The following is a 24,445-nucleotide window of genomic DNA, read 5'->3' on the forward strand; positions in this document are numbered from 1 at the left end:
TCACCCAGGAGCCACACTGCCAGGCCCACTGAGTGTTTTCAATAGAAACAGCAAGTAGCAGGCAACCCAACTAGGTGATGATAAATGCTAAAACCTCTTTGGGGAAAAAAAACCGGATTTCTTATTTCCTAGGAAACCCTAAAAACATATTCTGAGATCAGCTTTGGTATCATCTTGGGGTGCCAAGAACTCGAGCTCCCTTTGTCTTCCGGAACAACGCGCAGCCTTTTCCTGCCAAAGTTGAGCTTTCCCAATAACTTCCTCTCCGGGGCGAGAGACCAGTTCCGGCCTAGTTGCGTGGCCCAATGCCGCCGGATGTCGCGCAGAGGGTTCTGGGAGCCGAAGTCCGTCCGCGCGGGGGCCCCGGGCCAGGCTGCGAGGGCCGGACTCGGATTCCCACAATGCCTGGCGCCCCCGGCGATTCCTACCGGGGCTGCCGCGAGGCGGCCGCCATCTTGCGTACGGCGCCGCGGTCTGTTGCCGTGGTCCCGGCTGCGGTCTGGAGTTGGGGGCCCTTCGCCCGGACGCTGCTCTGGGGCCGTTTCCGGCGTTTCTTATTTCTCCCTTTCTTTTTCCCGCGTGGGTTTTGGCTGCGGCTTTCCTCTCTCGGGAGTGCTTGCTCTCTGAGCGCTTTCGTCGGGAGAGGAAGGTAATGCGGAGCGGTCGAGTAAGGTGAGTGCCGACGCGCGCCCGCCTGCGAGGGACGGGTCGGGCGGCTCCCGGGGACGTTTTCCGGTTCGTTTCTTCGTCCGCGGCGGCGGCTCGGTCGCCCGCGGGGACCCTTCCCGCCGCCAGAGACTTCCAGAATCCCAGAAGGAACCTGAGCGTGCGTGGCCGGGGACCGGTGCGGGCCGGGAGGGCGTGTGGAGGCCGGGCTCGGGCGAGCGAGGCGGAGGGAGAGGCCGCGCGCTCGCGGGCCGCTCGCCTGCCGGCCCTTCGCGCGGCCCCTTCGCGCGGCCGCATCCGCCCGGCCCCGGCCGCCCGAGGGTGGCTGCGCTCGACCTTGAGGCGCGGAAGGGAGCTGAGGAGGGGGCGCCTGGCGGCCCCCCACCCCTCCGGACGGGCCGGCCCCGAGTTCGACTCTGCGGGCTCGGCCGGGCTCCTGGCCTCGTTCTCGGAGCCGCGGGGGTGGTTTTCCCGCGAGACGACGGCAGGTGGACGCATTTGGCAGCCACTCACAGGAGTGGAGCCCGCAGACCCGGGTTCAAGCGGCGGTCAGAAGCGTAGGAGCTGGAGCCGGCCGCTTCGAAGGACATCATGGCTTTATGTGGTTTTGAAAAATAAGGTTGCGGGACAAGGGGCCACGTCTGGGAGTGCCCAGGGTTTATTCTTAGCTTGCTCCCGACGGCCCTCCGTGGACCTGCATCTGGGGGCGGGGGGCCAGGGCCCCACCCCCGTGCTCTCCCCTCGCGCGGCGCTTTGCGAGAGATGATCATGATGCGGTCCTCCAGGTCTAGTTTTGTGTGTCGGTATCTTGGGCAAATTAGCACCCCTCAGGGGCTGGAGAGACGGCACAGCGGGGAGGGCGGCTGCCTCGCACGCCGCCGACCCGGGTTCCATCCCCAGCATCCCACGTGGTCCCCGAGCACGGCCAGGAGTGACCCCTGGGCATCCCGGGTGTGGCCCAAAAAGGAAAAATAAAAAAATGAACAACCCTTAGTACACAATTGAGTATATTATCAAAATATATTGTACTGTACTATTGCGCCGGAGAATTTGGCCCCAAAACAAACTGTCTTTAGACAGAACAGACGCTGTGCTCTTGACTCACACCTATGTTCTCTTCAGCACAGAAACGCATCGTTGAGGGAACAGAGCCGTAGTCTAACAAGTAGGGGACTTGCCTCGCACAGTTCTCACCCGGGTTTCATCCCCAGCTCCCCAAACCCTGCCAGGAGTGATCCTTCAGCGCAGAGCAGAGCCCTGAGCACAGTCAGGCGTGGCCCCCAAACAACTAAGAAAAAACTTAGATTAAAAGTGGGGACTGGGAGATGTTGGAATCCTGGCCTCGATTCCTGGCACTGCACGGTGGGACTGCCCTATTTATTTATTTATTTATTTATTTATTTAAAAGGATTAGTGCCTTCACAAATTTAAATGCCTTTTTTTTTTTAAGTTTCTGGAGACATTTTTGTTTAGGCTATTTGGGGGGGGGGGGTGGTGGTCACAGCAGGGCTTACTCTGGGCTCTGCTCAGGGATCATTCCTGGTGGTGCTGGGGATTGGGCCCAGGTTGGCCTCATTCAAGGTAAATACTATACTGTCTCCAGTCCCTTGTTTAGGTTTTTTTAAATTGTTAGATATTTATTGTATGATTTATTTTCTCTTCAGATGCCTTATGGAGAAACTGAGGTTAATGGGAAGGAATTAAGTGAACCATGCAGTAAAAAATTGAAGGCAACCGAACAGCGTTCCATTTTTCCTCGTCAGTGTAGGATTAATTTTCACAGACTCCAAGAGAAAACTGGAACTGATGTGGCAAAGCATAGTGATTCTCAAGTGGACAAAACCAAAACTACAGATTTACTGGGGCCTGATTCACAAGTTTCAAAGGATGCAAGGCCTCCATTAAAGTCTACTGATGATGGGATATATAGCACAAGTAAAGCATTTATAGGACCCCTTTACAAACCTGACAAAAAAAAAGGTAGTGAAAAAAGAACTCAAGCAGGCAGTACCAATAGCAAAGGAAGAAGAGAACAAAAACAGAAATTTCATTTAAAAAAATTAGAGATTGACAGTGAACTATCCCAATTCTATAAAGAGATCGAAGAGCTTGAGAATGAAAAAATTGATTCTGAAGGTGGTGGTAAGGAACCTGACCCCCCTGAGGATCAACATCATAAAAATGATCTCTTCAGATCTGAAGAAAAAGAAGAAAGTGGTATCAGTAATGCTCTTCAACCCCATTGTGCTGATCTGCAGTATGTGGAGAATGAGCCTGACAAACATCCTTGTAATGGACAGGTAATCCCTTCAGTTTGTGATGTTTCATTTACTTCCTTCAGGCCTGAATGGCCAGCACTTCCTCCTTTTGTAGTACCCCATGGTCCTCCTCTTCCCAGTTTTAACTATTTAAATATTCAGAGACTCAGTGCTCCACCAAATCTGCCATCAGAGATTTTCTGTGCCCATGATAGCTCTCACATACGAAATGGGTTTTATGAAAATAGCTGTCATGTTAATTGGAACAGTTTGACTTTTGACCAGAACAAAGAATATGCAGACTACGGTGTACAAGATGGATATATTGGTTTCTGTGAAACCAGTGCAGTACATTGGAAAGATCCTTCTATGGATGAGTATAATAGAACAGACAGGTTCCTAAACCAGCAGTTTCAAGAGGAAAAGTTGAATAAATTGCAAAAGTTACTCATTCTTTTAAGGGGCTTGCCTGGTTCTGGGAAAACAACTTTGTCTCGGTAAGTAAAAGATGCAGGTGAATACTTGGTAATTCATTACTTTAAAATTGCAAAAGGTAGTTGCTGTAGATGACAAATACTTTGTTGTTTCTAGTAGGCAGTTTTTAATTTGTCATACTTCAGTATAGTATCTGTTAATGTAAATGTTTTTTAAATGTTTTCTGTTATGGACTTTAAAATACAGCATGCTTAATTATGCCAGTGATGAGATTCTGAAAACTCTGCTTACATTCCCTTTAAGTTGTCTATTTGAGAATAATTGGACTTAAGAGTTTAAAGGTGGACTTAGTGTTTGATGATTTGGACTTTGACTCATTGCACCATATAATCCTGGACAGGTTTGCTATCAACAGAATAGTATTTACTTCTTCGCAATTATTTTTGAGGCAGTTTGAGTATATTTTAAGTGCTGTGCTATGTTAAAACATTGATGGGCAGAGGATATATTTTGATTTCTTTAAATATAAGAAGTTTGAAACTGACCGAAATATTGCAAATTCCTGGTTTTATTACATTAAAAAAAAAATACTGATGCAATGGTGAAAAATGGTGCAAAGGAGAACAATACAACACATTTTTTGTAGTTTGTGGAGGATGATTCCAAATGCATACTGATATAAAGAAAAAAATTATTTGATGATCAGGAAAGATAGCACAGACTTTAAGGTTCGCCTTTGCCTTGCTTACAGCTTACCCTGGTGGTTACACACGCGCGCGCACACACACACACACACACACACAGTACCTAAGCACTGCCAGGAATGACCCCTAAACACCACTGGGTATGACCCAACCCACTCCCACCCCCCAGATTTTTTATTTGATATTTTTGGATAAGATAAAGGTTCAAGGAACTAATTTGTTAATGTTTATTTTACTTACTTGCTTGTGTAAATCCATCTAAGAAAACCTATTTGCCCATCTGTTGTTTTCAGGACCCCTTTGTAGTATTTATTTGTGATCCTCCTGGTCTCTTGCAGTATTTGCTTTTATTCTTTGCATTTAGCTTAAGGTATTTAAGACAGCATTGTTTTATTTTATTAATACGTAATATATAACAGTAGCCAATTTGATTATAAATGATTGAGAGTGGTTTACTCACTACTTCTAGCAGATTCTAATAAAATCAGACTAAAGTCTAACAGTACTCTGAGTATTAACAGATAAGTTCATGTAAAACAGCCTATGCAGCCTTTGTACATATGATGAAATGCTAACTTTTTAATTTTTAGGCAAACAGCAATTTGAAAGGTCGATTTGTAGCAGAATCAATATATCTGAAAATATATTAAATTTTTTTTTTGTGGGAGGTGGCCACATGGCAGTGTTTGTGGCTCATTCCTGGCTCCACACTCATGGATCACTCCTGGCAGAGCTTGGGAGACAATATGTGGTGCCGGTGCTTGAACCCAGACAGCTCACATGCTCACGGTCTGCATATCCCAACACCAATCCCACCACCATTGCACCTCCTCACCACTGTTATTTCCAATTTTCCCAACTGTGCCTTAAGCCTGTGCCTATAGCAGGCTCTCAGTAATTTAGAATCGGTAGTCTCAAGATAGAGTTTAGTTACCATTTGAAATCAGCCAGAGAATTCGGGGGGGGGGGGGGTTGGGTGTTGTTGTTGTTACTGTTGTTTTCTTTTTGGGGGGGTCACACCCAGCGATGCTCAGGGGTTCCTCCTAGTTCTGTACTCAAGAGTTACTCCTAGCGGCTCTGGGTGACCATATAAGATGCTGGGATCGAACCTGGGTCAGCAGCGTGCAAGGCAAACACCTGCCCTGCTGTGCTATCACTCAGGCCCCAGCCAGAGAATTTGTCTCACTGATTGAACACAGGATCATTTAAGGTATCATGCTTCATGGATTTGGGCTCAGGATCATTTAAGGTATCATGCTTCATGGATTTGGGCTGTAGGTTTTATTAGATTCTTATATCCTATCTATATAAAGAGGAGGGCTAAATTTGTTTAAAAAAAATTTTGGTAGGGACAGTACTTGGCAGTTCCCAGGGCTGTGCGCTTAGAGATAGGACAGGTCTTTGACTTCAGGGGTCCTTATGGGGTGCTGAGGATAAAACCCAGGTCAGCTGCATGTAAGGCAAGTGCCTGACCTGCAGTACTATCTCTAGGGGAAGGGGTGCTTTCTCTTTGTTCACTTAAAGCAGGTAAATTTCCAGGGTGTTTTTTTTTTTGTTTTTTCCTCCTGAAAGGGAAGCCATAAGCCATGTAAGTTTGGGAAAATGTTTTAGAGCCTCCAGAAAGAATGATTTTGGACTTCAAATCATCAGAACTGTAACAAATCCTTTTTGTTTTAAGCCATCAAAATTGTAGTAAGTTTTGTGGGGCTGGGGGTTGGGCCACACTTGTGGTGTCTAGGTCTCCTGGTTCTATAATCAGGGTTCCCCACTGGTGTTGCGTGGGAAATCATACACTATACCCAGGTGGGCTGTTCCTGGCATGCTCCTTCGCTCTCATACTATTTCTCTGGTGCTTCTAATAATGTGCTACAATTTATCTATCAGTTTCCAGAGAAAGAGGAGGATATTTTTTCCCTCCTTTTGGAGATCTTTCAGTTCTTGAGGAAAGTTATGTTTTCTTTTTTGGGTTCCTGGACAACGTGCGGTGGTGCGTAGGGCTTCCTCCTGACTCTGTGCTCAGGGATCATTCATGATGGTGGAACCTGCATCTGCTCCTTTGTTACCCACTATGCTGAACTATATCTCTAGCCCATTAATCTTACTACTGGCATTTCTCAGCCAACCAGCAAGAACTCAAGGATACCATGCTGCTTGGACCATGTGATGCCTACAATGTTGGGACACCCTGATTCTGGGCGTCTCCAGGGCTGCACCTAGTGATACCCAGGGAACCATGTGTTGCTGGGATTGGAATGTTGGAGTGATACCCAGGAAACCATGTAGTGCTGGGATTGGATTCTTAGACTGGTATGTTATCTCCTCTGTAGGTCTCTTAATTGAGGGAGTGTTTAGCGTAAGGTACCCTTGGGTTCTTAGTCATGTTCAAGGCTGCTTGGTAGGCAATAAAAGATTCATGAAGTATCAGTTTTACTCAGATTCGGTGGTGGTGGTGGGGAAATTACTTCTGTTTAAAAATGTTTATAGATGTGTTTAAGCAATATATAATTCTTAAAACATTTTTAAATAGGCCACAAAAAGTAACTCTTTGTTGGCTGTAGACTAGCTTTCCCAAAACAGTGCTTCAGGAAGAAGATGTACGTTTGTTCCTGAAGTGAAAAATCATAAACATAGCATACACTCATTATTTATAGTTGATAACAAGACTTCCTAACTGGCCTGGCCGTAGACCAGAGATACCTTTCAGCCCCTGCACAGGTGCTCCACACAGTGAGAGAAACTGTGCTGGACAGAAGCTGATTGTCTGTAGTTTGATTTTGGGAGTTAAATGCTCACTCAGCATCACTCACAAAAGGTTTGCTTGTTTCCCCATCCACCATGTTTGAAGCTAGTCACTGAATCCAACTAGCACTCAGGGAAGTGAATATCAAGAAGCAAGGGTCATTGTAAGTCATTGGTTTAGGGGTCAGAGATCTATCTTGGCTCACCATGATTTGTTAACCCAGAGACTTGATTTTTGAAATTATTTTCATTCTTGAACTTCCTTACTGTTAAAATACTAACCTTACTAGAATTAAATGAAGTCACATGTGTGTATAAATATGCTGGTGTATAGCAGATTCCCATTTTATTTTATTTTATTTTATTTTGCTTTTTGGATCACACCCGGCAATGCACAGGGGTTACTCCTGGTTCATGAACTCAGGAATTACCCCTGGTGGTGCTTCGGGGACCGTATGGGATGCTGGGAATCGAACCGGGGTTGACCAAGTGCAAGACAAAACACCCTACCCGCTGTGCTATCACTCCAGCCCGTGATTTGTTCTATTTTTGGTGACTTAGTTTCTCTAAATTGTAAATGTTTGCATTCTGAGAATCCATTTTAGAAAGTGACTTAACTTGAAGGGTACTTTGTGTGTGTGTGCGTGTGTGTTTCCTTATTGTTTGGGGCCCATCCCCAGTGGTGCTTAGAGCTTTGTTCAGGAAACATTCCTGGACGTGCTTGGGGGACCAAATGGAGTACTAGGGATTGAGCCCAGGTCAGCCACATGCAAAGTAAACACCGTAATTGCTTTGCTATCTCTCTGGCCCCTCTGTCTTCTGTTTTAAGCCACATGCCTGTTCCACAAAATAAGTATACTTAAAAATATCCCTGAACTCTCCTGGGGAGTGTGTGTGGAGATTTTCAAACTGTTGATCAGGAAGTCTGGGCTCCTCAGAAATTCTCAGCCTAACTGGCTTGCAGTTCAGTGAAAGGCCCAAGCATTCAGTGTTGTGAGAACTCAGGTGCCAGGATTGCTCAGGCTTCTCCTGGCGTTGTCTCATGTAGTTTAAGGGGCTTCCTGGATTGCCTCACAATGCTGGGGGAATCTTGTAGTGCCAGCATAGGGTCAGCTGCATGTAATTCGTGGGTCTTAAAACCGTTTGCTAAAATGACTCTCTGGGCAATATTAAATTCTCTTAAAAAAAATTATAGAATGTTACCTAATTGCCTAATGAATGAGGAAGAGAATTGGATAACATTTGTTACTATATGATCCAACTCTCTTACTGTGGGGTGGTTGTTACCATTTTGGTTTTGGGGTCACACCCAGCTCACTCCTGGCTCTGAGCTCAGGAATCACTCCTGGTGGGGCTTGAGGGACCACTGAGCCATAGTCCGCTTACTCCTAGTTCTGCAATCAAGAATCACTCCTATCATACTCAGAGCACCGAATGGGATGCTGCAAATCAAATTTGAGTCAGCAGGCAAGCATCCTACCCGCTAAACTTTATCTCCAGATGCTCCCTGACTCACTCTGACTCCTACTTTTGGGCTGTATGTTTGTGTTTCGTAGAAATGAATTAATCCGATTTCTCTAGGTGAAACATGATTTTCTCCAAATAGGTTGCTGGTTTAAGCTTGTTTTTTTCCTGTTGTATTTAGGCAGTTTGATTTTTTTGTTTGTTTGGGGGCATATCCAGCTATATTCTCAGGGTTTACTTCTGGTGCTGCACTCAGGAATTACTTCTGGGGGTTCTTGGGGGACAAAATGGGATGCTTGGGATTGAACCTGGGTTGGCCATGTGCAAGGCAAGTGCCCTACCTGTTGTTCTGTTGCTCCAACTTTAAAACACGTGACCCCCTTAATAGGTGTCACCCACAGTTTAAAAAGCTAGAAAACATATAATACAGTATTAAATATATTCATCGTGCTGTATGTTAAAACCCTATCATATATATTTCATAATGAAGTGGCATTTTGAACACTTAAGTGTAAATCCATTTTGCCCTCTACTCCTACCTCTGACAATTGGTTCTCTGTAAAGGTGAGATTGTGTTTTTACAATTTTTTAGTTTGGGACAACACCTAGCAGTGTGTTGCTATTCCCAATACGGTGCTTGAAGCCTATTTCTCCTGGTACTCAACGGATCACTCAGAGCTGTGAATTGAATTGGGGCTTCCAGAGGCAGCACAAGCACTTCAGGCCTTTGCACCATCGCCCTGACCTTTGTTTGTTTGGGGGTTCATGTATAAATGAGATCTCACTAATGTCATTCTCTGATGTATTTTGCTTAGTGTAATTCATGTTGTTGCTATAACAAGATTTCCTTTTTTAAGGCTGAATAGTAGTTTGTTATATGTGTAGAGCTAGATCAGCATGATCACTGTGGATTGAACCCAGAGCCTCACACATGCAGCTTTAGAACTGAGCAATAGCTCTTGCTAATTATCACTTTTGTTTTTCTTTTATTTTGTTTTGTGACTGCTTCTGGCAGTGCTCACAGGAACTATATGAAGTGCTAGACATCAAATGGGTCAGCTGCACAAGAGGCAAGCACCTCACCTCTGTACTGTCTCTCATTTCTCATTTCTTTGTCAAAAGATTTTGGGGTTTTTTTGTTTTTTTCTTTTTTGAGGAGAAGGGCACCAAGGGATTGAACTTAATCATGGCCTCGTACATTGGAGGCATGTCTTCTACCAGTGGGTTACATCTCCAGCTCTTCTCCCCAACAAGTTTTTTGATGCTAGCTATTGTTCACCTCACGTGTTATTATCTCTGCAGTGTATGTACAGGTAAGTATACATAGTTCATTTAATCAGCTTTGCTGTGTGACTTATTTCTTATGGTTAACAGGTTTTATAAATGGCACCTTTATGATTTCTTTCATTAACAGAATTCTGCTTGGTCAGAGTCGCGATGGCATTGTGTTCAGCACTGATGACTATTTTCACCATCAAGATGGGTACAGGTATAATGTTAATCAGCTTGGTGATGCCCATGACTGGAACCAGAACAGAGGTTTGTTTTGGACCAAGTCTTCTGGGATAGAATATTTGGTTAGGATTCAGATGGACGTGGGTTTTATTCTCAATTTAGATTTTTATCAGCTGAATGATTTGACAAGCTCTTTAAAAAGCTCTGAAACCCATTTTTTTAAATCTGTAGAAACAATGAAATTATATTTGTTCTGCCTGCTTGAGGAGAATAGGAAAATTTAGATGAAACAGCTTATTGTAAACAGCTTATCAGAATAACTGGTAAAAGAGTTGCAGGCAATTTCTGTAGGTTTTATATTCTGTACTTCATAAATAAATTTGATAGCTAACGCGGTAGCTATTTCCTTAGAAGTCACACTAATGTTTTGCAAGTCTTATAATACCTTTGAATATTAAGTTTTTCACTTGCTTAAAGTGTTTTAAGACAAGTTCTGAACATTTTAATGCATTTCAGATTTTTTTTTTCTTACGGCACATTTTATTTAACTACACTGCCATTATCAAGCCTAAAAAAAAGCCAATTCTGGGGGATTGGAGTGATAATGCAGTGGGGAGGATGCTTGCGTTGCAGACCTGAGTTCTTTCCCTGGCACCCCTATGGTCCCTGATCCCACCAGAAGCGATCTTTGACTGCTGAGCCAGGAATGAGCCCTAAGCATAGTTAAATGTTGCCCTCAAACAAACAAGAAATCCAGTTCTTTGACATCACTTAATACCCAGTTTATAATATAATTTCCCCTAGTGCTGTATATATTTCTTTACAGTTTTTTTTTTAATCAGGATCATGCTCCTTTGAAGTATATTTGGTTACCCGTTAATTTTAATTATGTTGATCTAAAGCTGTTTCCTCTCTTTTCACTCTCAATCATTAGTTTATTGTAGAAAATTGGTTATTTAATCATGTGGAATGGCTCATATCTTATACTTTGCTTCCTTATAACTGTTTATCTTATTCCTCTTCTGTATTTCTTTAAATGAAACTTAGAGCTAGACTGGAGTATGTACTAGATTTAGGGTTTTTGTTTGTTTTTTTTTCACAAGCAGATTGATAATTAGCTTCAAATGGACAGACTTCTTTCTCTATTGTAAAGGTTCTATCAATCTTTTTTGGGGGGGGGTGTCGAGAGGAAGGGGTTGGACCACACCCCTCTGATCCTATAATCCTGGCTCCCTGCTCATGAGGGACTCCTGCAGTGCTCAGGGAACTATATTTTGTTCTGGGTATTTGAATTGGTATTCACTACGATCACTACCATCCTGTTGTTTGTCGATTGCCTCAAGCAGACCCCAGTAACGTCTCTTTCGTCCTTTTTAAAAGTCTCAGGGCTAGGACGAATTGGTATTGGGCACATGCAAATAAGCATCTTACCTCCTGTACTATATCTCTAAGTCCTATCTTATTTTAGTGGTTTCGGTTTTTGGTATTTGAGATATATCTGGCAGTGCTCAAGGGAATACTCTTTTTTTTTCTTTTTGGGTCACACCCAGCATTGCTCAGGACCCTGCACTCAGGAATTACTCCTGGCGGTGCTCTGGGGACCATATGGGATTCTGGGATTCAAGCCCAGGTCAGCCGCGTGCAAGGCAAATACCCTACCCACTCTGCTATCGTTCCAGCCTACTCAGGGAATACTCTTGGTGGAGATCAGGGGACCATATCAGATGCCAGGGATAGAACCCAAAGTCTCTGCATGCAAGGCAAGCACCTTATGTTCTATACTATTTCTTCAGCCCCCACACCCCTTATTTTAGTGGTTTTAGCCAACAGTGAAATGTTTCTTGAATCAGTTGTTTCATTAAGGATTGTAAAATGTTGATTTTCTAAGTCTGTCCTTTTCTGTATAGTAACTAGACTTCTTCTATAAAGAAGAATTTTATTTTTAATTTCAGCTAGAACTAGCAACTAGTATTATCCTGAAGAACAGGTTGTACAGGAAAAACAGGATTAAGACTTTCTGTTTCGGTTAACAGTTTTCAAAATAAGGAATTTCAGTGAGGGTATTTTTGAGTAAAATATTTTTGCTATTATTGTTTCATCGTTTCATTGAAAGTTTAAAAAAATAAGTTCAATTGAAAGATGTTTTCTTTATTGATAATTTTTACTTTCCTATGAAAGTCTATAATTTGCCTACATACATTAGAGAGGCATACGTATCAAAAAATTATTCTAATGGCACAGAACATTATTGCCCAAATCAGATAACAATGGTATTGTAGTTCTAAAAATACTTGGGGTATTGTCTTGAAATTAGAAGTAGGTTAACACATTGAATCAGTAATGACTATAATAGATTTCACTGTGTATTGAGGGTGGGGGTTGTCCATACCTGCATTGCATAGGCTTATTCCTGGTTCTGCACTTGGGGATTACTCCTGGCTCTAGGGAATCATCTGGGGTGTCAGGGTTGAACCTGGAATGACCACGTGCAAAGCCAATGCCTTACCCGCTGTATTGGCCTCCAAATATCTACACAGTATTTTGTAGACTGAGATGTTTAGAATTTTTTTCCTTTTATTAATACTAGGCTAGAATATTTCATTAATGTTTGTGTCACGTGAATTATACTTGCTGAACAAAATAAGGGGTCTTGATAAACTGTTGGTTTTATAATTGGTATAATAGAGATTATTTTCAAGGTAATGATAATGAACAATGGTTTGACATTTTGAAAATAATTCTTACATCATCTAAGACCAGCCTCTTAGAAATTGAAAACATATCCATGGTATCATTCTTAGGTTATGGTGATATATTTTGGGTAACAGATCTTTCTGTTCGGATATTCACACATTGGTTATTAGATGCTATATTTTGGAGTACACCAGAACGTGGTATTGGATGGTGATTAGTCTTGCAAATTAGAAATATGTTAGCTAATGAGAGTCTATCTTAGAGCAGTGGCCTTCAGCCACAGGTCTGTGGACTGGTGCTGATCAACAAGTATAGAATGGTGGGCAACTGCTGGTCAACCACAGTGGTTAGAACTGTAACTACTGTGCAGACAGGTGCCAGTTCTCAGGTATAGAAGGTTAAGCCTAAATCTCAGGGAGTAGGATAATTACTTTAACGAGCTTTTAATATTTATCTATTTTTGGACCACAGCCAGAGGTGATCAAAGGCTGCTCTGAGCTGGATATTTGTTGCTTCCAACAGTGTTTTGGGGACCATGCAGTGCTGTGCATTGCACCTGGGCCTTCATCAGACAAAAATGTATTTCAGTCCATCAAGCTATTTCTCTGACCCTATTTTTATTTTTGAGTCATTCTCGGGGTGGTGCTCAAGGAGCCATGTGATGCTATGGGTCAGATCTGGGCTCCTGAATGCAAAGTATATGCTCTAGCTTTTTGAGCCCTAAAAATCACTTTTTTAGGGCTGGAGAGGTAGTACCTTGCACATAGCTCACCCCAGTTCTGTACCTAGCATGCATACGGTCCCCAGAGCATTACTAGGTGTGGCCCAGTGCCTCCCATCTCCCCACCAAAAAAACCAAGAACTCCCCAAAAAGCTTTTTTTAAAGAAAAAATTAATTCTTGCTTATGACTGAGGATTAAGCGGTGGAAGATGGGGTGATATCCTAATCAGGCCCCAAATTCTGAATTTCTTTCGATAGAACCAAACTCCAAAATGCGTATTTCACAGTACTCATCGCTACTTGACTAACCTTGTAAATTAAGCTTGTCCTTGCCAGATGTGACTTAGTTACATAGCTTTGCATGTGTGAGGCCTGGGATTTTATTTTTGGCAAAACAGCAAGAACAAAGCAAAACAACAAAAGTAAAAGAATTATATGTCTGCCTAGACATTTGTATGAAGTTTCTGCATTATGTCGAATTTAGAGGCTTAAATTTTAAATCTCAAGAAAATTAAGAGGCACACGAGTATCGTTAATAGTGGGTGATTGTGACAGGAATTCTCAGCCCACAGGAAATAGTAAAATACAGGGATTAGTTTAGAAAAGTTTCTATCTCAATTCAAGATTTAAGAATCATAGTTATAAGAAATAGATAAAAAGTCATTGAACTGTGGTTTTCAGCCACTTGGTACATTTGTTGGCAAATACTGATTTTGTTGGCAAATACTGATAAATCCATAGAATTTTTTTCTAAGCAGTCAGTGCTTAAGAGGCTGGAGGCCTCTTAGTCAAGGTCTGTTGGACTGGTGGTTCAGTGCAAGGGCTTGAGGATGCTGTTACTTGAGATGCTATTACTTGCAGTAGGGGTGCCTCCTGGTATCCCAGGGCCCCCAGAGTCTCCCCTGGCAGTTCAAGAGAGCGTGTGGTGCCAGGAATTAAACTGGGATTTGTTACACGCAAGTCGTGTCCCTGAACTGCCTACACTGTCTCTCCAACTCCTCTAGTACTCTTTTTTTTCAAGCAAATCTATATTTCAGGAACATTTTTTTCTCTTTTTTTGGTTTTGTTTTTTCTGGCTCTGTTCTCAGGAATTACTTCTGGTGAGCTCAGGGAACAATATGGGGTGCTGGGGTTTGAATCCTGCATAAAGACAGGTTCCCTTCCTGCTAGCCTGTCTATCTCTCCAGCCCCAGAAGCTTTATTTTTAATTGTAAACCTCATACAACACAGATAGATAAAATGCATATATTTCTGCCATTTACAGATCACCACTTTTGGTATCATAGTAACTCTTCCAGCTCTCTGTATTTTAATCAGATATAAGATGCTCACACATTGTTTCATTACTTGCAGTTTTCGGTTAGTACTCTCCATCTTTCCTTGTCAGCAAATATTCACCTCTTATATTCAGATGTTGTCCAGAAGCAAGGTGTACCTGTATTTCCTGTAAATGAAACTTAGATGGTAGGTTTGCAGAAGATTTCCTACTTAGCTAATTTGGCAAAAGCAGTGTTCAGTTTGGAAAATAGAAATTGAATGTGGTTGTGTTTAATTTCCTTTTAATCTAGTGAAGTGACCCCCCGCCCCCTTAGTTCTTTGAATTTTAAGTGGCATTGACTCAGTATTTGCATAGTTTTATTAAGTGTAGAGGTGTGGAAAATTTCTTGATGGAGTGTTCTTGCATCACCTAATTTTTTTACTGTTTCTATTCCTTCTTTTCATTTTAAAGTCCTTGTTAGCTTGTTTTATCTAAATTTTTATAACATGTTATAGCAAAGACTAAATCTTTTAATTGCCAGAACATAATGTTACATTTTATTTTATTTTGACCTAATGGTTCTTTTTTAATTTTGTTTTATTTTAAACTTATTTTATTATTTCAGCAAAACAAGCCATCAATCAGGGGAGATCTCCAGTTATAATAGACAACACTAATACACAAGCTTGGGAAATGAAACCATATGTGGAAATGGTAAATATGAAACATGAGAGTGTTCTTACATTTTTTGTCAATTTTTTAGTATTCTGAAATTTAGAATATTTACCATTTATCATGAAAACTTTTGTCCTTATTTTCTAAAGAGGTATGTACAGTTGTGTAGTTTTTTAAAATTGGAAATAATGCTTTCTAAAGAATATGTTCATTTTACTATTTTCACCAGTAGTTTGAGAATAGTAGTTGGAATTTGTCCATTTACGTGATCTTACTGTTTTTATAAGCACAAATGTGATGTTTTATTTTAAAAGTAAAATTTTTCTTGGTTGAACAAATTTTGAAGTAGTTTTGTAAAAATAAAACTTACTTGTCTTTAACTTTAAGAAGTATTCTCTGGGTTTTTGTTTTCTTCTTTCTCTTTGTATAGGCCATAGGAAAAGGGTACAGAGTTGAGTTTCATGAACCAGAAACTTGGTGGAAATTTGATCCTGAGGAGTTAGAAAAGTAAGGCGCTCAAATTTTTTTTAACTGAATTCTAATATTTTTCTATTTTCTTCTTTATACATTTCCTTTACTAGTTTGTCTTGATGTAACTATTTGTGAACCAGGTACTACTCCTTTCTATTAAGACCATTGAAAGTGTGGGGCTGTAATGATAGTACAGTTAGTAGGGCCATGCCTTATATCTGGGTGGCATGATTCGATCCTCAGCATCCATATGGTCCTGATCTCCACCAGAAGTGAATTCTGAGCACAGCCAGGAGTTAGCTCTGAGCACCCTGGGTGTTGCCCCAAAATAAAACAAAGAACATGGGGGGCATGGGGGGGGGAAATCAACCAGGACTTGAAAATCAATAATTTTGAAGAGAATTGCCTCTTACAGTTTATTAAATGTGTTATCTCTTAGTTGGTTTCCTGTATTACTTCAAGATTTATGGAATGTTAATGGAGATTCAGAAAACCGAGGGAAATTAGGACTTTACCTCTGGTTTTTATCTAGCTCTCTATCTCTGCATGCCCTTTATTTTATTTATTTATTTTTGCTCTTTTGGGTCACACCCGGCGATGCTCAGGGGTTACTCCTGGCTCTGCACTTAGGAATTACTCCTGGTGGTGCTGGGGGACCATATGGGATGCTGGGAATCATACTCGAGTTGGCCATTTGCAAGGCAAACGCCCTACCCAGTGAGCTATCAATCTCTCTACATATCCTTTTTTTTTCTTTTTTTTTAAATTTTATTAAATCACCATGAGATAGTTACAAGCTTTCATGTTTGGGTTACAGTCACACAAAGATCAAACACCCATTCCTCCATCAGTGTACATTCCCCACTACCATGCATGCCCTTTTAACTTTATCATCATCCCATTTTTGGTCTAATAGCCTCTTTACTTTTTTCCCCCTTTTGGGGTCACGCCCAGCAATACTCAGGATTACTCCTGGCTTTGCACTCAGGAATTACTCCTGGCAGTGCTCAAGGGACCATATGGGATGCCAGGGATCGAAACCAGGGTTGGCCGCTTGCAAGCCAAATGCCCTACCCGCTGTGCTCTCTCTCCAGCCCTGTAGCCTGTTTACTTTCATCTTGCTCTCTTACCTGTCTTAACTATTACTGATCTATGCCCCTCATAACTAAAGTCCTTGGAATTCAGTGTGTTTTGGAATTAGATTGTTTTTTCATTTTATAAAGATAATATAAGGCATACATAATTAAAATTCTGCTAGCAGAGTTTTAGGGAAACATGTCATAATCAAATATGTTTGATATTTCATTGCAAATCAGGACTTGTTGGTCGAAGTATAAAGATAAGATTTTACATGATCTAACATTATTAACATTATTTCTAGTGGATTGTGCTGCCATGTGAGTACAAGTCTGTTGAGATTTTGCTCCCATGTGAATCAGCTGAAAACTGAGTTTTCAGAATTTCAGAATATTTGTGTTTAAGAATTTGTGGGGAGGGATCATGGACTTGTATTACTTTCAACTTCATTTTCTCATTTATGTTTTCCTTTATCTCTTTCTGGTCACATCATTGGTTTTCCTGGTTACTCTTCTTTCAGTACTTACACATGGCCTACCCAAACTGCTTTTGATACATAGTTTCACATAACTCAGACCTGACTCAGGAAGTCATTCCTTTATTTTTATTTATTTATTTATTTTTGGGTTTTTGGGTCATACCCGGCAATGCACAGGGGTCACTCCAGGCTTTGCACTCAGGAGTTACTCCTGGTGGTGCTCAGGGGACCATATGGGTTGCTGGAAATCGAACTAGGGTCAGCCGTGTACAAGGCAAACGCCCTACCCACTGTGCTATCTCTCCAGTCCCAAGAAGTTATTCACAGAGTTGTATGAGTATCACTTCTCTTTTTAAACCAGTATTTCCCTCCCGCCTCAGTTAAGATGCTTCTGGCTTAAAATTATAATTCTGTGTTACTTAGTAGATTTAAATATTTACCTCTTGCTTTTTATCCCTTTGGTTTCCATTTTTCTCTTTCCGATTTTTCATGTTTTGTGCTTATATGTGGAGAGATCAGTTGATAGATTTGTGAGTATCGTGTGTGTGTGTGTGTGTGTGAGAGAGAGAGAGAGTGAGAGAGAGAGAGAGAGGCTTTTCCTTGTTTTAAACTTAGGAACTACTGTTTTTTTGGGGGGTTGTTTTGTTTTTTGTTTTTGTGTTTTTTTTAATTAATTTATTTGATTTTTGGTTTTGGGTGGTACTCAGGGGTTACTCTCAGCTCTGCCCTTAGAAATTATTCTTTGTTGTTTTGTTGTTGTTGTTGTTTGCTTTTTTCACATCTGGTGATGCACAGAGGTTACTCTTGGGTCATGCACTCAGAAATTACTCCTTGCAGTGCTCGGGGGACCATATGGGATGCTGGGAATCGAACCTGGGTCAACTGCATGCAAGGCAAACACCCCACCCTCTGTGCTATCGCTCCAGCCCTTCAGAAATTATTCGTGACAGTGTTTGGGAGGAACCATATAGGATGTCAGGGATTGAACCTGGGTAAGCCAAAGGTTAAACAAATGCCCTGCCTATGGAGTAATCCATAGATTACTCTTGGTCATGCTCAGGGGACCACACGTTGCTGAGGATTGAACCCAGGCCTCCCACGTGCAAAACATGTGCTCATGGGACCGAGGGATAGTACAGTGGGTAGAAAGCACTCGCCTTGCATGGGTCAATGTGGGTTTTATTCCGAGCACCTCACGTGCTCCTGGACCATTGTCAGTAATGATCCCTGAGCACCCCTAGGTGTGACCCAAAAGCTAAATAATAAATAATAAAATCATAGTTGTATTCTGTTGTATTGTATCTACTTTCTTTCACTCAACATTATGTTTGAGAGCTATGTCTAAGTAGTTGTATCATTAGTAATAATTTGCTGTTGATAATATATTTAAAAGAGCAGTAAGTGGAATAGGGAAATAGCTCAAAGGACTCATGTGCATGTGTCTTGTATGGGCCAAGTATCAGCAGCATGGTTCCAAGGCCCACTGAGCACTGCATCAGAGGATCCCCAACTTCAAAAGAAAGCGATAAGAAGGAACCTAAAACAACATGGAAGGTGTTTTTTGTTGATTTTTTTTTAAGTCCTAGAACTTATTCTAAAATTCTTAAAACAGTATTATGTAAGTATTTGCTGTTATTCAAAAGGGGAGATTTTAAAACCCAATGGGTCAGTAATTCAGTAGTTATGTACTGCTTATGTATACTGGGTATGCTTACCTTCTTCATATTCAGTTAACATCATTCATGTCTTGTGTATCTCACACCCACACGCATATGTATCTCCCCTATTATTGGGCCACACTTGGTAACACTCAAGTCTATTCATTCCCAATACAATGTTCAGGGCCACTCTTTTTTTCCTTTGTTTGGGGACCACACCCAACAGTGTTCAGAACTTTCTCGTGTTCAGGACTTACTTCTAGGACTGCGCTCAGGGATTACTCTTGGCAGGGCATGGGGGACCATATCAGATTCCAGGGATCAATTTTGGGTCAGCTGCATGCAAGGCCAGCACCCTCCCATCTGTACTATTGCTCTGGCCCTGCTGAGGGCCACTCTTAATGGTCTTTAGAGGACCTTTTAGTGCCACGTATTGAACCTGGGGCTTCTGTGGCAAAGCGTGTACTCCAGCCCCTGGAGTTAACTTTCTGGCCTGATGCTTCATTATATCTTTAAACCTTTAAAACATAGTAATACCTTGGAGAGGCAGTGTATTTATTATATTTAGGTATAAAATATTATGTTTAGGTATAAAATATAGGGAAATGAGATATATGTTCTAATTTATTTGCAAAATATAGTTTTGAATCTGTATTCTAATTTCCCAGTTGGTGTTATTACCCTGTGGAGTGCACTAGAATAGTGTGGGATAGCTATAGTAGCACTTTCTGTTTATTTACTTTTGATTTGGGGGAGGGGACACACATCCATCTGTACTCGGGTTACTCTGGCTCTGTACTCGAGAACCACTCTTGGTGGTGCTCAGTGGACCGTAGGGGCTGCTGGGGACTGAACCCCATGTTGACCACATGCAAGGCAAAAGCCTTAACTGCTGCATTTTCTCTCCAATCCTCTTCTTATTTATTTTACTAAAGTAGATTTTCAGGGAGTGCTGAGTGAATTTTTTTTTCTGAGAAGGATAATAATTATAGGCCAGATAAGTATGGGAAACTCAGCTTTAGCCTATACATTCTTAAAAAAGAAATAAAATCCTTTTCTTTTTTGTTAGGAGGAATAAGCATGGTGTGTCTCGACAGAAGATTGCTCAGATGTTGGATCGTTATGAATATGAAATGTCCATCTCTATTGTAATGAATTCAGTGGAACCATCACACAAAAGCACACAGAGTTCTCCTTCACAGGAGAGACAGAGGTGGGAAGGCTCTCTAGACTCACAGAATCAAGTGTGTGTTACAAATAATCAGTAACTTGAGTATTTTCAGGTAACACATTTGTTGCTTTCCCTGGAAAACAAGTAATGAGCCTGTGTTAAAGTTTAAATAGTCACAAATAAAAAAGAACTAAGGACTAAGGGTGCCTCATGAAGGATAGTCCCAGTAAGTTGTTCAAATTCTAAACTGTAAATAAAAATTATATAAAAATGTATTTTAAATGTTTTTAATAATATTTTGCTGTAATGCCTTTGGTTATTTGAAAACATCTGGGTAAAAAAATGAGTAGGAAGTAGATTGTTTTTCTACAATTGAATTTTAAGCTAATTTTATGAATTTTGTAGATGATGTTGAAAAGTTTTATAGTTCATACCTAAATCTCACTTTTCATAAAATTTCAGTATTTTTATTTTTCTTGGACATCCTTAAATATACAAAACATTAATTTATTGTAGGTATCTGAGTTGATTCTCCTATTCATTATTTAAGTAAAATTATGCTTATGTAAATTCATCTCTGATGAAAATATCTCTAAGCTAAAATTAACATCATTTAGTGAAACCAAATTTACCATCAAATATCATAATAGTTCTAGTAATCACGTTGACTTTTTTCTGTAATCTATGTATTTTTTCATCATAATCTGTACAGATTTTTCACTTGATCAAGCCATGTCCCCATTCTTCCTAATTTTGGAATGGATAGAGCTATATTATTAGGAAAATATTATTAGGAAAATCTAGGCTATTCTGATAACTTTTAACCTTTTTCCTTTTTTTAATACAGCTTAAATATAAAAATATTTTGGACAGATGTTTAGCATCTGTCTGATAGGATATTTTATTTCTATTTCTGATTTTATTCTGTAGAGTTAACTGTATATCACTCCTTCACTATGTAGATTTGTTAGATTATTCTTCTGATCTTGATTTTAAAACCAAGATGGAATTAATTTCAGACATAGTTTATCCTTATTTTTGCCCTTTTTTTGTTTTGTTTTATTTTTGGGCCACATCGGGAGGTGCTCAGACTTATTCCTGGCTCTGTGCTTAGAGATTGCTCCTGGTGGTACTGGGGGACCATAGGTGGTGCCGGGGATTGATCTCCAGCTGCATGTAAGGCATGTAAGGCAGATGCCCCACCCACTTAACTATCTCTCCAGATCCCTGATCTTTGCTTTGATTGTTCTTTTTTAGGGGGAAGAAAAAAACCCAATTTCTTGCTATACAAAAGTCATGATCTTTTATGTTGCTTGATATTATTTCATAACCATTAAGCTATTCTAAAGTAGCCCATTCCAAATCCCGTAATTTTTTTGTGTTTTAAAATCTGCTGGTGTTTTTAACTTCATTTTAAATGTTAACCCCATATCTTTATATTACTTTTTAATTAATGAGTTGTTAAGTAATACTAAGTTGCAAGGCTCAAAACTAAATACAATACTTTCAACAAGACCTTGATTACTCTGTATTTAGTGAGATAATAAAATTGACTTGTACTATTCAATGCAGTTGAATGAGTACTACATTGCTTTGTGTGTGTATGTCTGTGTATTCAACTAATGTAGGAGGGATTTTCTAATTATATGTAGTGGGTAAATATATATTTATAGGTACACATTACCTTCTTCCACTACTTTCACATATTGTTTCAGAATAAATACTTTTTTAGAACATGGTCTTGGGTTACCTAATATTTTACTGTGAAAATTAGTATGGTTTTTATTAGTTTGGTTTTTGGTCTTGGGCTACTCCCTGTGTGCTCAGGGCTTACTCCTAGCTCTGCACTTCAGTGATCACTTCCAATGGAGTTGGGGGAACTATGGAGTACCAGAGGTTGAATCCAGGTTGACCACTTGAAAAACAAGCAACTTACCTATTAAAGCTATCTCTCTGGCCGACCCTTAAATTAGCACTTTTTAAAAATAGTCTAAAGGATTTCATTGGGGATCAGGTTAAGCAGCTGTTAGACCGTATCCCTTTTCGTCTGCTACTGTTTACTGGTAAACAGGATTTTAGTACCAAAAATCCAGTTTTTTTTTTAAGTGGTAGACTCTCCATTCATTCATTCATTCATTCATTCATCATCCTGTTATTCGTCGATTGCCTCGAGCAGGCCCCAGTAACGTCTCTTTCATCCTAGCCATGAGATTATATTCAAGGCTATTTAGGAGAATGAGACCCATCATTGTTACTGGTATTTGGCATATTTGGTACGCCACGGGGAGTTTGCCAGACTCTGCCCTGTGGGCAGGCTACATTCGATAGCCTGCAAGTTTGTCCAAAATAGGAATGAGACAATAAGATGTCATAAAAAAAAGTTCTGATAAGATGTCGCGCGGTTCCGGGATCTGGATTTTGATATAAGTGATTACAAATTTGATATAAGTGATTACAAATTGTTTTGGGGGGAGTTGTAGGATAACATAGTTATCCTACAGGTAGTAGGTTCTCAGGACTTGCTCCTGGCTTCGTGCTCAAGGATAACACCTAGCAGTACTTGGAGGACCAGATGGGATGCTAGGATTTGAACCCAGGTTGGCTGCATGCTAGACAAGTGCCCCATCTGCTATACTATCTCTCTGGCCCCTGTTTAATTTTAAAGATATAAGATATCTTTAAAAGTTTTTTTACTTTTAAAGTAAACTTTAAGAGTTCATTGCACCTTCGTGCATTGTGTTTCCTCATATAAGAAAATTTGGACATAGATGGGTATAAAGGTAAGATTGAGGACAAAGGAACATGGCATCTATAATCCAATGAGACAGATTTGTGAAGAAAATCAACCCATTGCCAGCCTCTAGAATTGTAAGGAAATATCATCCAGTGAAATAAAGCTATCAGATGTTTGGTATCTTTTGTGGCTTTAGCCCCCTAATAAAATTTTGATGTTTGTACCTACAGTAATAGACACAAGTACCTAGACTAACAAATGTAGAGTCTAGTAATATAGAAATAGGGCTGGAGAGACTGCATCGAGCAAGATGTGTACCTCACATGCGACCAACCCAGGATTAATACCCCCACCAGATCTGGCACCCACTCACATGTGGTGCCCCAAGCTCTGCCAGTTGTGATCCCTGAGCACAGCCAGGAGTAATCCTTAAGTGCCAGTAGGTGTGGCCCAACAACCAACAAGGGGTGGGGGAAGCTTTGAGAACGGGTGTGGTAAAGGTTGAAAGAGTTTGAGGTTAGTATTAGAAAAAAGAGATTGCCTTGAGAGATTGCTGATAGAAATGGCCTTTAAATAAGCTAATTCTGGAGATGACTTGGGAAGAAAAGTAGCTGTAGCTGTAGTACAGAACTTAGTGGTAACCTATACATGATCATGAGCAGAGTATTAGTGGAAATAATATTAAAGGCAATTTCCTCTAAGCCCGGAAATAAAAATATTAAAGATGGAAACTGGAAATGAGGAATATGTTACCAGAAGCTGGAGGTTAAGATGATCCAAGCGGCAGAGGACAAAATTGCTTTCTAGTGTTTTGTAGAAAGAATAGTACAGCGGATAGGGCTCTTACTTGCCTTGTACCCCGCCAACCTGGGTTTGGTCTCTTGCATCCCATATGGTACCCTGAGCACCTCTGAGGATGATTCCTGAGTGCAGAGCTAGGAGTAACACCTGCCATCGCTGGGTGTGACCTAAAAAGCCAAAAAGAAAGAAAGGAAAAAAAGTATAACTTGTAAGTGTTGAACTTGTATGCCAACTGCTATTTCTAAGTAAAGAATTAAAGACATTCCCCAGTTTGTTTTTTTGTGATAAAGTGAGTGGAGAGAGAGGTGGGGTGAAGAGTTGTTTCGAAAGAAAGAACTCTGGAGGTCAGAGTAGAGGAGGTGTGAGTGGATGCAGATGTGGCTTCCAAAGTATGTAAGTACACTGGCATGTTTGCCTTGGATTCAGCCTTGGCAGGAGATGCGGTGAACTTTCCCTTGTATACTGTGGGTATTGGGCTCAGAGCTGTCACCTGTGCCCATTTCCATGGTGTGCAGGGAAGTGTGTTGCAGGGGAAGGAAATGTTCAGCCTACTGGTTATATATGGCCCCTGAGATCCTGGAATCTGGCCCTGAAACACGATTAGACACATAACTCATTTTGTGGACTGTAGTCCATCTGTCATTTTTGCTCATTGTGTGGCCTCTGAGTGTTGCTCTGAATACTCAAATGGGACCAAAGAAATAGTACAGTAAGTAGGGCACTTGCTTTGCATGGGTTCAAGCCCCAGGATCCCATATTGTACCCTGAGCTTCTTCAGGAGTGATCCCTGAGCATTTCTGGAAATAGCCCCCAAACAAAAAGTTCAGATGGCCTGTGTTAAAGAAAGTTGCCCCCACCCTTGGACAGAAAAGACTTTCTTTGGGTCAAGAAAAGAATTGTTGACAAACTGTGCTCACGGTCAACATACTCCCAGAATGGCATCACCGCAAAGGACTGTGATGAGTGGTGCTGCCCCACAGAAATCC

At 40.9% G+C, this 24,445-nt stretch overlaps 1 protein-coding gene across 3 annotated transcripts; it reads left to right on the top strand.

Annotated features, from left to right (window-relative positions):
- Positions 1-481: 481 nt before the first annotated feature.
- Positions 482-21,491, top strand: N4BP2L2 (NEDD4 binding protein 2 like 2). Of its 3 annotated transcripts, XM_056107948.1 has the most exons (6): positions 482-672; positions 2,331-3,421; positions 9,681-9,805; positions 15,020-15,108; positions 15,500-15,576; positions 19,823-21,491. In XM_056107948.1, exons 2-6 carry the CDS (start codon positions 2,331-2,333, stop codon positions 20,019-20,021), a joined length of 1,581 nt encoding a protein of 526 aa, XP_055963923.1. In that variant the 5' UTR covers positions 482-672; the 3' UTR covers positions 20,022-21,491. The 3 variants fall into 3 exon arrangements, with proteins under 3 accessions (XP_055963923.1, XP_055963924.1, XP_055963925.1); XM_056107949.1 differs by lacking the exon at positions 482-672 and having other exon boundaries at positions 2,671-2,966; XM_056107950.1 differs by lacking the exons at positions 482-672; positions 2,331-3,421 and having other exon boundaries at positions 9,686-9,755.
- Positions 21,492-24,445: the final 2,954 nt, after the last annotated feature.

Source organism: Sorex fumeus, unplaced genomic scaffold, assembly GCF_029834395.1.
Source record: "Sorex fumeus unplaced genomic scaffold, SorFum_2.1 ptg000183l, whole genome shotgun sequence".
Classification (NCBI taxonomy): Eukaryota; Metazoa; Chordata; class Mammalia; order Eulipotyphla; family Soricidae; genus Sorex; species Sorex fumeus.